Source organism: Vidua chalybeata, chromosome 29, assembly GCF_026979565.1.
Source record: "Vidua chalybeata isolate OUT-0048 chromosome 29, bVidCha1 merged haplotype, whole genome shotgun sequence".
NCBI lineage: Eukaryota > Metazoa > Chordata > Aves > Passeriformes > Viduidae > Vidua > Vidua chalybeata.
Window position 1 is genome coordinate 3,066,110 of NC_071558.1, and position 14,714 is coordinate 3,080,823.

A 14,714-nucleotide genomic window follows, 5' to 3' on the forward strand; every position below is an offset into this window, starting at 1 on the left:
CAAACCCAGAACCAGATGTGGGGTCCACGCAGAACCAGGCGAGCGAGGACAGGAAGTTCAGGTAGAGAGTAATGGTGCTGGCTGAGGGAGAGGACGGCGCTCAGGAGCCAATCCAGGCTCCACCAGCCCCCACGACCACCTGTTCATCCCAACTGCCCCAGAGCAGCAGCACAGGGCATTCATTCTTCCCCCTGCTCCCAGGCCCTGCCCCGAGGCTCCCCTGGAGACTCACCCATCCAGAGGTAGTACATGGTTGTAACTGTCTTCTGGAAGTCAGCAGGGATCTCCACGGGGATGTCCTGGTAGAAGCAGGGCTTCACCGGGCAGAAGGACGGCAGCGGGGGCCAGTTGTTGCGCCTCGCTGCGGACGGAGCGGGGTGAGGAGGAGCGAGGAGGGGCCCAAGGGGGTCCCATCCCTGCCCGGCTCCGCAGCCACTCACTCTGGGAACCGCCGAGGGCCGCGTTCTGAAGCTCCCGCTCCCGCCGGTCCAGCTCCTCCGCTTTCCGGTTGAGCTCCTCCTGCCGCTTCAGCAGCTCCGCCGTGGCGGCGGCGGCCGAGGCCTGCGGGGCGGGGGACACAGACCCTGGGCTCCCGCCGGCGCCCGAGTCCCCCCGGCCCGCCCGGCCCGGCGGCGCCTCCCCCCGTACCTGCGAGCCGTAGGAGCCGTAGTTGCGGGGCTCGGTGGGACTCGCCTTCCGCGGGGGCTGCGCGGCCGCCGGTACCGGGGGCGGCGGCGCTACCGAAGGGGTCTGGAACGGCGGCGGTGGCTGCAGGGGAAGAGGAGAGAGGTGAGGCCGCGCCGGCAGCGGGGAGGGCTCCGGTTCCCCGGGAAGAAGATCCGGTGCACGGGCGGGCCCCGGTGTCCGGGCAGGCCCCGCCGCTCACCGCGTCGCTCTCGAAGGGGTTGTAGCCGTCCAGCACCCCGGGCCGGGCCTGCAGCGCCGCGGGGTCCTGGAAGGGGTTGTCCGGGAGCACCGCGGGGCCGCCGCGCTGGGCCATGGCCGGACCGGGACCGGGACCGGGAGCGCGCCGCACCCGCGGGACCGGCGCCGCCGCCGCCGCCAGGCCCCGCCCCTCCCCGCCGCTGATTGGTCCCGTTGCGCCGTGACGTCATCGGGGAGACCCCCCCGCCGCAGGGGGCCGCTGCGCACGCGCCGGGCGGGGCGCGCGCGTGACGCGGCCACGTGTCCCGCGGTCACGTGCGGCGCACCCATCTCCCCCCCCCCACACACCCCCCCCGCCCCCTGCCCCGATTTTCTTTCGGGTCCCCCCGACAGTGGCGGCCGGGACGGGACCCCATCACCCCCCGGTGTCCCGGCATCCATCGCCCGTCCCCCCCCGGTGTCCCGGTATCCATCACCCGTCACCCTCCGGTGTCCCGGTATCCATCGCCCGTCCCCCCCCCGGTGTCCCGGTATCCATCGCCCGTCGCCCCCCGGTGTCCCGGTATCCATCATTCATCACTCCCCGGTGTCCCGGTATCCATCGCCCGTCGCCCCCCGGTTCCCCCATGGTTCCGGGTCCCCGCCCAGCCGGACCTGCCGGGACAGCGGCTCCTCCTGCGTGTCCCCCCCCCGAGACCTCACCTCCGACCCCCGGTCCGGCTCCCTGCTCTTACCGGGCGGCCCCGGTGCCGTTCGCCTGCTGCCCGCGCAGCCCCCCCCGTCCCCCCCAGGCGTTATCCCGGGGGTCGCGGGGGCCACTTCAGCAGCTGTCACCGAGCCGGAGCGACCGCCAGGGAGGGACTCGGGGCACGACGAGCACTTGGGGAATTTCTCTTGTGTCTCCTGGACCAGTTATTTATAGGAATCTCCAAATCCTTCCACTCCAGCTGCCCGTGGACTGCACACCGACCCCGTCCTGGGTCCTGCTCAGCATCCGGGGAGCGGGACATGCACCCGGTCCCTGCCCTGTCCCCTCCCAGCGCTCAGCAGACTGCTACAAACACCCCTGAGCCTCTGAACAGACTGGGAGTGACATAGGAGTCCCACAGGTGAGCTCCCACCTCAGCCCAAACCTGGAGCTGCTCCTGGCAGAGGTAGAAGCTGTGGATTTGAGTTTTGGACACCAGCATGAGTTTGTTATTTTCTTGATGTATGACTCAGTCCATTTAATTCCCCTCCAGCCTCAGCGTGGGGCTGGGCACAGGGACAGGATCTGCCCCTGCTGCCTCAGGAGGCAGGTGAGGTGAGTTGGGATCAGGAACCCAAGGGGGTCCCTCAGTGTCACCCTTCCTGAGGATCCAGGTGAAACCAGACGTTTCCTTTCCCCTCTGCATGGTGACAGCCTGGCACAGCCTGATGGTGCCACAGCAGAGGGTTGAGCACGTCTGTCACCCACACCCCTGTGAGACTCTCCCCCCTGCCAGCAGCTGTGACACAGCCCCAACGACGCCCAGGAAACAGCCCAAAGCAAGGCCCGGCCTCCCTGCAGAGCTGGGAAGAGTCAAAAAGACACAGCCAGCCCTGGGGTGGGTGTAGGACAGCTGGATGTGGGCTCCTGACAACCCCTTTTCCAACAGCCACCACCAGCAGCCACTGCTCCCCAGCGAAGGCTGAGAGGTTCCTTCAGGTAAGAGAGCAGCTGTCTGAGGGTCCCACTGTCCTTCCTTTCTCTGCCTCCCACCCCAACACTGGACCCAGAGCATGAAGAAAGGGCCAGTTCCCCACACAACAGCATCTACTCGGGTCCAGCTGCAGCCCTGATGGCCAACAGCAGCTCCTACTCAGTGCAGGCTTTGGAGGAGTGGTGCAGGTGGATACAGCTGGACCACAAAGTTCCGTTCATCCCTCTCCTTCCCCCCACAGGGCACAGCAGAACAACCCCAGGATCAGCTGCTGTCAGGCCAAACCCAGACCAGGTGCTTTATTCACTTCATATTTATTTTTCACAAAGACTGTACAAAATTCTTATAAAACTCTGGTGTGGGGATGGGCTATGCCATTGATCCAAAAAATAATTCCCATGCAGTCCCACCAGTTCCATAACTTACAAGGAAACAGATAAGCTACAGAGAGCTGCGAGTCCTGGAGTATTTACACCGAGGAGGGCAGGAACAGGAGACAAAGCAACACAGGACAAAAGGTATTTACAGCACGGACACACAGGGCCCCCTCGCCTCACGAGAACGGCAGCAGCGACAGCAGGTCAGGCCCGTGGTGCTCCTAGGCCGACAGAATCTGGGCTATTTACAGTATCTCACATATTAACAGCTTTACAAACGTGTCCAGGAAGTTCATCTCATGTATAAAAAAAAAAAGCACCAAGTGTCTGAATAGAAATCACACAGGCCTCCACGGGGGCTAGAATCCGAGGGCTGGCTGGCACCTGTGGCGTCACCGGCTGATGTCCCGGCTCGAGTCCCACATTTTTGTGCTGGGCTCCATGCCTAGCATGTCAAAGAAGGGGTGCTTGAGGGCCTCGGCCAGGGTGACACGCTTGGAGGGCTCGTACTCCAGCATGCTCTCGATGAGGTCGAACAGGCGGTGATGGTCCTCGGCCTCCGAGGTCAGGTATCGCTGCCAGGTGGAGGGGGAAGGTGAGGCTCAAGGAGGCTACACCCCCTTCTGGGGTGTTCCCCAGGCTCAGGGATGTTCCCTGCTTTGTTCACACCATCACTCAGCCTGGAGCTGAGTTCTTCACTCCTCTATCCAAAACTGACAGATTTTCACACACCCTCCCTTCCCCAGGCACTTCCTGAACTTTCCATGCTCTCCTTTGTCCTCCACATTAAACTCAGGCTGCTGCAGCTTCCTATTGCTGGGACAGCCAAGGCTCCCTTCAACCACTCTTCTGCTGGCCCAAGCTTGCCCAGAGGGAGAATGTGAGGAGGGGCCAAGCTGCCTTACCCGCAGTGGTTTGCAGTTCTCCCGAACATAGCGCCCAGCTGACGTGTTCTCGTCCCAGTCCAGGCGGCCGTGGTAGAAATATTTCTGTTTCCTGTCAGAGGAAGAGGTGGCAGCAGGTTACACCTGAGCACAACACACCCTGCAGCAGCAGCAGCAAGGTGCCAGCCCCAGTGGGACACAGCTGGCTGGCTCAGCAGGCAGTTCCAAAGTGGGTTGCTCACCTTGTCTTCCGGACCATCCGAGAAGGAATTGGCCCCAAGATCCTCTCCATCATGGCCAGGTGCTCCCGGTTGTCATGTGTCTGGGAGAGAGAAATGTAAAGGGAAGGCATGGAACAGATTCCAGTGGTTCTGCCTCCAGCCCTGGGCATTGCCCCACCCAGAACCCCTTCCTGGCCAACACCTTGGGTGTCTCTACAAGACTGCAGTGATGGAGGGACCCCCATCAGTCTCAGGGAAGCAGCCAGCATCCTCTCACAGCTGGGAAATACCCACACAACACAGTTCTCACCTGGAAAAGGGTGAAACCCACATAATACTCAAAGATGATGCAGCCAATACTCCACACATCACAGGGCTGGCTCCAGCCAAGCTCTGAAAAACAATGTTGTTTAAATAAATGATCTAGTTACAACCCAAGAGTCCAAATCCCTCTTTCTTTTGGAAATAAATAACTGATAAAAAAATAAATAACATCCTGTTCCAGCCAGGCTCCTGGTGCTCTGCTGGCAATATACTGCCCAGCTGGCAGCACTGCCAAACCACCAGCTGATGGTGGAGCAAGGAATAAGCAAGGTCGGAAAAGACCCTCAAGATCACCAACTCCAACCTGTGACCAATCCCCACGTTGTCACCCAGCCCAGGACACCGAGTGCCACATTGAGCCATTCCTTAGACACCTCCAGGAATGGGGACTCCAAACCTCCCTGGGCAGCCCCTTCCAATGCCCGACCACCCTTTCCAGGAAGAAATTCCTCCTGATGTCCAACCCTGGCACAACTTGAGGCCATTTCTTCTTGTCCTGTCCCTTGCTCCCTGGGAGCAGAGCCCAAGCCCCCATGAGGAAGTTGTGGAGAGTGAGAGGGTCCCCCCTGGACCTCCTTTTCTCCAGGTGAAACAAACCCAGAATAATGACAGGGCTGTAAGCATGGCCTTGTCAGGAAACAGCACTGCAGAGCTGTTAAATCAAGCACTTCCCATCTCCCAGGGCAAACCCACAAAGTTCCTGAATGCTGTGGAAGCCCAACACTCCCCAGCCCAGCGGGCAGCACTCAGTGCCCTCAAGGGGCACTGGCAGAGACCCAGTGGCACCTTACCCAGGATGACTTCGGGGGCCCGGTAGTGCCTGGTGGAGACGATGGTGCTGTGATGCTCGTGGTCAAAGGTGGCACTGCCAAAGTCCACCACCCTGATGGCCGTGCTCTTCACGCTCCTCTCATCCCGCTTCTGCACGGGAGACAATGGGATCCATCACCTGGGAGCTCCAGCCCCTGCCTTACACAGCCGAGGGCACCACGGGAGGGGAAAGCTTCGGCAGCCCCACAGCTCAGCCCCAAACAAGCTCCCACCACCAGGCAGCTACACCTGGGGTCACTTAGCACTGCCTGGCAGATCATGCACAGCCCTGAAGGACTGCATGGAGTCCACATCCCCTGGGGCTGTGTCTGACTCCTCTGGCAAGGTCAGGGACAGCAGGAGGAGAGCCAAGTCGAGGCAGTGTGTTACCTTTTCCAGGTTGTAGGAGAGCTCGTAGTCAGAGTTCACGAAGAGGATGTTCTCTGGCTTGAGGTCAGTGTGGGTGAGTTTATTGTCGTGCAGAACTGAGGGAGCAAAGAGAGTCTGGGTGAGGGGAGAGAAGCAGAACAAGGCTGCACCCCCCCAAAAAAGCTATCACTGGTTCAGTTTGCTCATACTGGCACCAGTTTAACCCACATTTCAACCTGAGTGTGAACAGCCAGGCAAAGCCCAGGCCACGATGCTTCAGCAGAAGCACAAAGATTTATTGTATTGATCTCCAGAAGGTGCAGGGGGGTGGATGATGGGGTGCTCTGAGCTACTGCCAGCCCACAAGCATCAGAAAATGAACAGGATTCATTTCCAGACAGGCAGGAAGGCTCAGGCTCAGAACCACAGCAAAAACTTGTTGCTTGGGCCACCAGTTGCAGAAGTGCAACCTACTCCGCTCCCCAGGTCAGCCCAAAGCAGGGGAGAGCAGCAGGGAACACTTACACTTCACAGCCTGGCACACCTGGAAGGCCATGTGCCGTACTTGGTGGATGGGGTAAGGCAGGTAGTTGTTATCCTTCAGGAAATCGAAGGTGCTGAGCCCCAGCAGCTCGAAGGAGATGCACATGTGGCCGTGGTAGTCAAACCAGTCAAACATCCTGACACAGAGACTGACAGAAACATTCCAGTTGGGAACAGCTCTGCAGGCACCGCTCAGCTGTGTCACCCCTGCGTCAGGCTCCTCCTTTCCCTGCTCAATCTGTATCTCCCAGCAAGGCAAGATGCTTCCAAAACTATCTAGGATCACATTCAACCACACAACACCAAGCACCTCTTCCACCCCAGCCCTGAAACCAGCTGAACACCAAGAGCACACTCACTTTGTGTTCTCAGGATCCTTCTCGTTGATTTTCTCCAGCACGTTGATTTCCAGTCGAGCAGCCTCTTTGTATTTCTCTACGTTTTTAATGATTTTCAGAGCAACACGTGCACCACCCCTGTGGGAGAAACAGGAAGAAAGCACAACGTGAGCCCTGAGCAGGTAACAGGGGCTGTCCACCGAAGGTTTCCCTTTCCCTCCTACAAAACAGCCCTGAAGCTTCCCTGAGCACATGGTGGGCAACACAAACAGGGTGAGAGCCTGGAGCAGCAGAGGATATTGGAAACCAAGAGACTGATTTTCACCCCCAGGCTCCCACGTTATGCCCAAAAGGCTCCGTTGCCAGCTGTGGTCTCTCCTTTCCCCACATACCTCCGGTGATCCATGCACTGCACCACTCTGCCGAACGTGCCTTCCCCCAGGGTGCTGATAATCTCATCTGGGAGGGAGAGAAGGAGAGGGAAGGAGCTGAGAGAGTGAGCAGGACCTGGCTGCAGCGATACACAGGGCATAGGAGAATGCATTGCAACACCTAACCTGCACACAGCTGGAGAGACCGGAGCAGCGGAAGGCTGACACCGGCTGCACAAGGCAGCTGCCCTAATTCCCTGGCACTTCAGTAACAATACACAATATAAACGTAGCTTTAACAAAAGGGGAAGGAAAAGGAGAGGGTTTCTCTTTAATAAACAATGAAAATAAAATGAAACAGAAAGATAAGACAGATCTGCGACTGCGATGGGAGCTTAACTAGAGAGCTAAATTATGTTACGATTTGGCTGTACATCTTTCTTGTAGCCAGTCGCCGACGCGATAGATCAGATGCCCCTCGTCGTCGTCCTCCACACTCTTGGCCCTTCTGCTGCTCTGTCGACTCCGCTGCTGGCCCAGGCAGACAGGGAATTCATCATTCACCAATCAGATTTTCAAACCAGCGCAGCAGCCAGCGTCACGCATTGGTTGGTTTGGAAATTCACATGGTTGTTTGAGGAGGGGTTGCAGGAGGAGATTCCCAGCCAATTCATACGGCACAGAGGAATATATAACGATAGGGATATTGCAAGGGAACATGTCAAGATACAACACACTAGCTCAGAAAAGAAAAAAACAGTTTGCTTTTCGTTGTAGCAAAAAAAAAAAAAAAAAGAAAAAAAAAAGAAAAAGAAAAAAATAAGAAAAAAATAAGAAAAAAAAGAACCTACAAACAGCCCCAACCCGAACCAGTGTGACAGCAGAGCTGTCAGAGTGAGGGAGCTGAGGGGCATGGAAAGGGCTGGCTGCTCTCGCTCCCACGGGGGCTCAGAGAGGAACAGCACTGGCCTTCGGGTCCTGGGGACTGCCTGAGCACGCCGAGGGCCAGAGGCCACAGGGAGGGGCTCCCCGGCCCCACGGCCACCACAGAGCAAGGGCAGCAGGAGGCAGGTGCTGGGAGGTCCTGCACAAGCCCAGGCTGCCCCCACAGGCACCCCTATCCCACTCCAATAACCGCCCACACAGCTTCCCCCAGCCCCGACACTCAGGGAAAGATGAATTCCAAGATTTCAGAAAAGCAGCTCTAGATACAATGATCCATCCAAAACGGAAAGTTCGCAGTGACTGCCTGGGGAAAGACAGACAGTTCTTCCTAGACCCTCCCCAAAGAAGCTGATCCTGGAAGGACTAACTTCCAGAAGAGAAGCAGAACCCAACAGGGAACAGGGACAGCCTGGGATGAGGCAGATAAGAGGTTTATGCCGGAGAAGAGAAAATTCCTGCCTTTGGTTCCTCAGCTAAGTGTCCCCATACCTGGGAGCAACCAGCCAGCAGACTTGGGACCCAAATCCAGCCCCCAGTCCCCTCCCTGGACACAGAGCCAGAACAAACCAGACAACACTGAGCGCTCCACACACAGAGCAGAGAATATGTCTGGGGTCTAACAGAAGTGGAAGGTGAACAGCAGAACAGACAAGAAGAGAAAGCCAGGGATGCTTCTGGGAAGAGCCTGGGATGGTTCTGCCTCCACCTGAGCTGAGTGCTCCAAAAGCTCTGCTCCTCCGCAAAGCCCACATCAGCTGGGCCCACCCAGGAGGATCCTGCTCTGGAGCAGGTTCTAAACCCTCAGAGCCAGGGCCCGAAACAGGGACCACAGGGGCAGTCACCTGTCACAGGCTCTCTGGGACTGGGACCAGCTGAGCGCTGGCTGTTGGAGCCTTGCACAAATCCTGCCTGGCTGGGGCTCCTCCATGAGCATCACTGAACGGGAGGAGATGCAGCACCACCCTGGGGACCCGCCAGCCTCGCGGGGCACTCCTGTCCTCCCACCTGAGCGGGCAACACTGAGACAGGGCCTGAGCCACCCGTGCCCAGCTGGCACCGGCCAGCGCCAGCCACGGCGCGCAGGGACGCGGGCAGGAACGCTCTGCACCAAAACTTCTCTAACACGCAGTTCAAGCCGACTCCGAGAGAGCGTTAGAAAGTGAGTTTTCTACTTACCCAGCTCAGCACCTGGGAGAGAAAGGTTACAGGGCAGGCGCGGCACAGCAGGATACTCACCGATGAGGAGCGGCTAAAGGACCGGCTGCGGCGCCGCCTCCGCCTGTGCTTACGCCGGCTGCTTTTGCAGCTCCGGTAGCTGCCCTCGCGGTCCCGGGAGCGCCGGTACTCGTAGGAATGTCGGTACTCGGGCTCGTAGTAGGCATCGCCCCGCTCGCGGCTGTAGTCGTTGCGCCGGTAGCTGTCACAGTAGCGCCGGTCGTAGGCCCTTCGGTCTGCAGAGTGGTCGTCGTAGCTGGGCAGGGGGGAGGTTCAGGGGTGACGTGTTACTCTTTGAGCCGGCTGTTATGAGCTCGCAGAGGAACACCCGAGATAGCTCAGCTACCCCGAATGGCATAAGATTAGCAGGATGGCTTCTGAGGTAGTGTCGGAAACAGAAAAAGGTTTAATAAAAGGCAAAATAGCAAAGCTCTTACGGAGAAAAATCGAGACGGGGCAAGAGGTCCTTGCTCCTGCTAAAACACCCCACAAAAGGGATTATTTCCTTTGTTCTCGTTTTTTTCTAGTGAATTACCTGGGCTGGACCTCTTGGCCTCTGTCCAATCAGGCAGCCCCAGGTCTGACGTGAAGTCCCAAAGGTCTGATGAGGTGTCTTTTTACCAAATTGAGGAGAGAAACTTCTGGGCTTTTTGCCTTTTTAAGCAAAGAATCATTTAAGTCACTCCGTCAACAGGGGGCACATTCCTACATCGGGGAATGCTGAGGGGTTGGAATGGACTTGAAGATCATCATCGCCTCTCACTAGACCAGATTGTCTTGAACAATCTGGCCTTGAACACTGACAGGGTTGGGACATCCACATCCAACCTGTGTGCCAGTGTCTCACCACCCTCACAGGGAAGATCTTCTTCCTCATGTCTAGCCTAAATTCTCTCTCTTTCAGTTTGTACCCATTACTCCTTGTCCTACAGTTCCTCATGGAGGGTCCCTCTCCAGCTTCTTTGTAGGCCCCTTTTAATACTGGAAGGTGCTGTGAGATTTTCACACAACTGTCTCTTCTCCAGGCTGGAAAACGCTCCCAGCCCCAATTCTCTCACAACCTTCTCTTCTCCAGGCTAGAAAATGCTCCCAGCCCCAGTTCTCTCACAACCTCCTCCATGAGGAAGGTGCTCCAATCCTCTTAAAAACTTCCCAGCCTCCTCTGGACTGCTCCAACAGTTCCGTGTCCTTGCTATATTGGGAACACCAAAACTTTTGCAGAGCTTTGAGGGGTGGGAGCCCAAGGCAAGAAGCCATGATCTGCCAACCCCTTGCACAACAAGGGGGACAGGGACCTGTGTCCCAGCCAGGCGAGGGACACTGAGGGACACTCTGAGCTGAGGACCCCAGATCTTCCTGTACTGAAACTGTGAAGGGATAAAAGCTCAGCTCGTCCTTTGTTCAGGACCCCTCCTTGAAGGCACCAGCTAGAGCTGTTACTTTGTTATTGCACCAAGATGAAATCATTTCTAAGGACTGAGATGTGTGAGACTCTGCTGTGAGAAACCAGGGCTGAGCCAGTGAGAAAACTGGTCTGACTGGGACCGTGGGGTGTGTAGGGAGTCAAACAGACTCATTGGGTCACTGAAGCCACCTCTGTGAAGGGGCCTCAGTCCCAGCTCAGGTGGTGGAGTGGCACTGCCAGAGGGGCTCCTGGGTGGTCGCACAGGGAAGTTTCCCTGAGAAGGGAGTGAGGGGCTTTGGTGACAAGCACTGCCCAGGCTGGGACAGCTCAGAGCAGGCCCAGGTCACATGGAACCTGGGTGAGTATGGATGACTAGGCCGTGATTAAAGGACTGGAGCATCTCTCTTAATGAGCAGACTGTGGGAGATGGGCCTCGTTAGCCTGCAGAAGACAGAGGAAATCTCATTATTGCACATCAGTATCTCCAAGGCAGGTGCCAGGATGGTGCTAGACACTCTTCAGTGGTGCCCAGCAACAGGACGGGGAGCAAAACCATAAACTAAACCACCCAACGTTCTACCTCTACACAAGGAAGAAATTCTTCCCATGGAGGGTGGCAGAGCACTGGACCAGGGCGAGCCTGGCATCTCCTTCTCTGGAGAAGGACATGTCCCTGTGCCACCCGCGCTGGGTGACCCCGGAGGGCCCTCCCACGCCAAGCCCTCACCTCCGGGATCGGACGTGGTAGCTGTCCTCGCGCCGGTGCCGCCGGTCCCGCTCGCTGCTGCTGGAGCGGGAGCGCGTCCGCCGCCGCTTGTGCTTGCGGCTCCGGTAGCGCTCGTGGTAACTGCCGCGGCTGCTGCGCTCCGACGAGCGGTACCTCCGGGAGTGCGGCATCTGCGGGGACAGCAGGGACTGTGAGGCACCGCTGGGGACAGCAGGGACCCCTGGGGACAGCAGGCACCCCTGGGGACAGCAGGGACAGTGGGGACAGCAGGGACAGTGGGGACAGCAGGGACCCCGTGGGGACAGCAGGGACCCCGTGGGGACAGCAGGGACAGTGGGGACAGCAGGGACAGTGGGGACAGCAGGGACCCCGTGGGGACAGCAGGGACTGTGGGGCATCCCTGGGGACAGCAGGGACCCCTGGGGACAGCAGGGACCCCGTGGGGACAGCAGGGACTGTGAGGCACCCCTGGGGACAGCAGGGACCCCGTGGGGCATCCCTGGGGACAGCAGGGACCCCTGGGGACAGCAGGGACCCTGTGGGGCACCCCTGGGGACAGCAGGGACCCCTGGGGACAGCAGGGACCCCTGGGGACAGCAGGGACTGTGGGGCATCCCTGGGGACAGCAGGGACCCCTGGGGACAGCAGGGACAGTGGGGCACCCCTGGGGACAGCAGGGACAGTGGGGCACCCCTGGGGACAGCAGGGACCCTGCAAGGCGCCTATGGGGTCAGCAGGGACCCCATGAGACACCCATGGGGACAGCAGGGACCCTGCGAGAACAGCAGGGACTGTGAGGCCCCCATGGGGACAGCAGGATCTTGTGGGGACAGCAGGGACAGTGAGACACCTGTGGGGTCAGCAGGGACCCTGTGAGGACAGCAGGGACCCTGCAGGGCCTCTATGGGGTCAGCAGGGACCCTGTGAGGACAGCAGGGACCCTGCAGGGCCTCTATGGGGTCAGCAGGGACCCTGTGAGGATGGCAGGGACCCTGCGAGGCACCCCTGGGGTCAGCAGGGACCCCGTGGGGACAGCAGGGACCCTGTGAGCCCCCCATGGGGACAGCAGGGCAGCATTTACAGCTGCATGGGACAGGAACCAGCGTGTGTGAGTGTGCCAGGGGATCTGAGAGAGGAGAGAGCAACCTCTGAGAGATCCCAGAGCCTCACAGGACAAGGTGAGACCTCCCACTTGCCCTGTGGTTCTCTCTCCCAGGTTGATACCCCTTCTTCACACCCATCTCTACTGTCCACAGCTCCAGGAACAGCTTTTGCACCTTCTCTCTTTAAGCTGCCCATGAAGGAGGGAAGCAGCACCAAGGAAGGTGAGGGAAGGTGAAATGAAGCCCTGGATATCACCAGAGTCCCTGGGAGACTCTGAGAGAAATGGATTTATAGAAAATCCTCAAAGCCTGACAGAGGTTCCAAAAGGTGGCCTTGCAAATAAGGCCAGATACTTTGGAGAAACAGAACTATGAAAGATGCATTGTAGTAAGACCCACAAGGGGTCATTTTAAATTATTTGCTTTAAGGTATTTACAGCATGGTGTGGCTAAAACTGATAAGCCAGAAAATGATTATAATGCATTGTAATTAAGAAATAGTTAGCTTCTTAATGTGATAACATGAATAGCACCTGTATTGTCTCACCCTTCACATGAGACTGAGAATAGAATAAAATTTTTAAAACACCTCTCATTTGCCTCATCTCTGGGTCAGAAAAAGGCATAATCCAGCAACGGATGCCCAGAGAGCAGCTCCTCAGGAGAGCTGCCCAGTGACATCTGCACTGGCACACAAGGGTGGGGAAGGGTCTGGGGGAGCACACGAGGAGCAGCTCGGGGTATTTGGTCTGTTCAGCTGGGACTGAGGGGAGATCTCAGGGGGCTGCAGCTTCCTCAGGAGGGGCAGCTCTGGTCTCTGCTCTGTGTGACAGTGACAGCACCCCAGGGAATGGCTGGAGCTGTGTCAGGGAGGTTTTGGCTGGATATCTGGGAAAGGTTCTCCCCTCAGAGGGTGCTGGGCACTGCCCAGGCTCCCCAGGGAATGGTCCCAGCCCCAGGGCTGCCAGAGCACCAGGAGGGTTTGGACACTGCTCCCAGGGATGCCCAGGGTGGGGTTGTTGGGGTGTCCTGGGGAAGGACATCAGGACTTGCTGATGCCTGTAGATCCAACTCAGGAGATTTGTGACACACTTCCCTCTGTCCACGGAGAATCACCCAGCAGCAAACCTTCCCTTCCCAAAGGACATCAGCAGAGCCCTGCAGAGCCTCAGCTCTGCCCCTCTGGGGGAACACGAGAGGCTGGAGGCAGGGGGACACCGAGGTGAGATGGCACAGGGGGTGCAGCCCCTCACACCCTGCCAGGCTGTGCCCCACGGCTCTCAAACATTCCCCACCGCGACTACGGAATCATAGAATCACGGAATGTTAACAGGGAGGGCCCCTCGAGCTCACTGAGTGCCAGCCCCTGCCATGTGCAGGGCCCCCTTCCACTAGCCCAGGCTGCTCCAGTACTCGTCCCACGTGGCTCTAACACCGCAGGGATGGGGCAGCCACAGCTTCCCTGGGCAGTCTGTGCCAGGGCCGCACGAGAAGCCGGAGCTCCCTTTTCCCAAAAAGCTCCCCCGACAATTTCCCCCGTCCAGAATGCCCCCGGCTGCGTCCCCGTCCCCGCCCTGCGCTGACATCACCGGCAGGGCTCGGACAGGCCGAACCGGCCCCGGCGTGATCCGGGCACGAGCCCGGTACCGCCCGCACCGGGGGCTTTGCCCTGGCTTCCCCCGAGCCTCGCGGGTTCCAACCGCGGACTGAAGGGAGCGCGAAGGCGGCGCTGGCGGCCCGCCAAGCCCCGGCTCCGTGGAACGAGCGCTGGGGCTGCGTTCCGCAGCGGCGCTGGAACCGGTTTGGGGACGGTGATGGCGGCGGCGCCGGGCGGGGCCTCCGCCGTGCAGGGCCGGAAGCACCGGGACACCGGGAGAGGGCGGGGCGGCCTCGGCGGGGAGGCCCCGACCCGGTTCCCCCGGGCCATCCGGCCCCGCCGCCCCCGCGGGAGCTCCCCGGCCGCCGATTCCCACCGCGGCCCCGCCGGGAGCCACAGACCGGGCCCGCGCCGCGCCGCCCTCACCGGCCGCGGCCTACCCACCCCGCCCCGGCCCGCGCGGCCCCGCACCGCGCCGCGCCGCGACGCACCGTCCTCGCAGCCAGCCCGGTGCGCTTGTCCCACAGGAAATCCGTGATGGCGGCCGTGGGCCCGCGGGCCCCGCTCCAGCTCCTGCCGCCGCCGCCGATCCGGGTCCTGCCAGCCCGCGGGGCCGCGCACGCACGTACGCGCTCACGTACGCACGCACGTAGGCGCGCGGCGTGCGTCACACCGGGTGGGGCCGATGGGCGGGGTCAGACCCAAGGGGTGGGACGGGCCCCGCCCAGCTCCCTCTTTAAGCCACGCCCTTTTCCCCGCCCCAGCGGCGCGGGCCGGGCGAGGCCGAGGGGCGGGGCGAGATCCGAGGGGCGGGGGCTATGCTGATAGCCCCGCCCATCGCCTCAGGAGCCCCGCCCGGTGCCCGCCCACCGCCTCCCCAAGCCACGCCCCTCATCGCCCCACTGCCGCCGATGGGGC

The 14,714-nt window shown here is 59.8% G+C and overlaps 1 protein-coding gene and 1 long non-coding RNA gene across 4 annotated transcripts in view; one reads left to right on the forward strand and one right to left on the reverse strand.

Annotated features, from left to right (window-relative positions):
* LOC128801299 (uncharacterized) overlaps positions 1 to 2,188 on the forward strand; it is a 5,639-nt gene extending 3,451 nt beyond the window's left edge. The window contains exons 2-3 of the long non-coding RNA XR_008435167.1: positions 1,833 to 1,994; positions 2,127 to 2,188. This is a non-coding gene — a long non-coding RNA (uncharacterized LOC128801299). The remainder of the gene's footprint in view (positions 1 to 1,832; positions 1,995 to 2,126) is intronic.
* LOC128801222 (dual specificity protein kinase CLK2) overlaps positions 1 to 14,408 on the reverse strand; it is a 16,859-nt gene extending 2,451 nt beyond the window's left edge. Inside the window, exons 1-17 of one of the 3 annotated variants that reach the window (XM_053966987.1) lie at positions 14,288 to 14,408; positions 11,097 to 11,266; positions 8,986 to 9,220; positions 7,239 to 7,335; positions 6,826 to 6,892; positions 6,455 to 6,571; positions 6,078 to 6,244; positions 5,574 to 5,668; positions 5,165 to 5,294; positions 4,360 to 4,442; positions 4,071 to 4,150; positions 3,850 to 3,940; positions 887 to 952; positions 649 to 768; positions 441 to 561; positions 233 to 361; positions 2 to 81 (exon numbers count right to left, since the gene is read on the reverse strand). In XM_053966987.1, coding sequence (XP_053822962.1) covers positions 2 to 81; positions 233 to 361; positions 441 to 561; positions 649 to 768; positions 887 to 952; positions 3,850 to 3,940; positions 4,071 to 4,150; positions 4,360 to 4,442; positions 5,165 to 5,294; positions 5,574 to 5,668; positions 6,078 to 6,244; positions 6,455 to 6,571; positions 6,826 to 6,892; positions 7,239 to 7,335; positions 8,986 to 9,220; positions 11,097 to 11,266 — 1,848 coding nt within the window. In that variant the 5' untranslated portion in view covers positions 14,288 to 14,408. Of the gene's footprint in view, position 1; positions 82 to 232; positions 362 to 440; positions 562 to 648; positions 769 to 886; positions 953 to 2,865; positions 3,520 to 3,849; positions 3,941 to 4,070; positions 4,151 to 4,359; positions 4,443 to 5,164; positions 5,295 to 5,573; positions 5,669 to 6,077; positions 6,245 to 6,454; positions 6,572 to 6,825; positions 6,893 to 7,238; positions 7,336 to 8,985; positions 9,221 to 11,096; positions 11,267 to 14,287 lie in introns of those variants that run through there. The other 2 variants (XM_053966986.1, XM_053966984.1) reach the window with 2 other exon arrangements.
* Between the last annotated feature and the right edge of the window lie 306 nt (positions 14,409 to 14,714).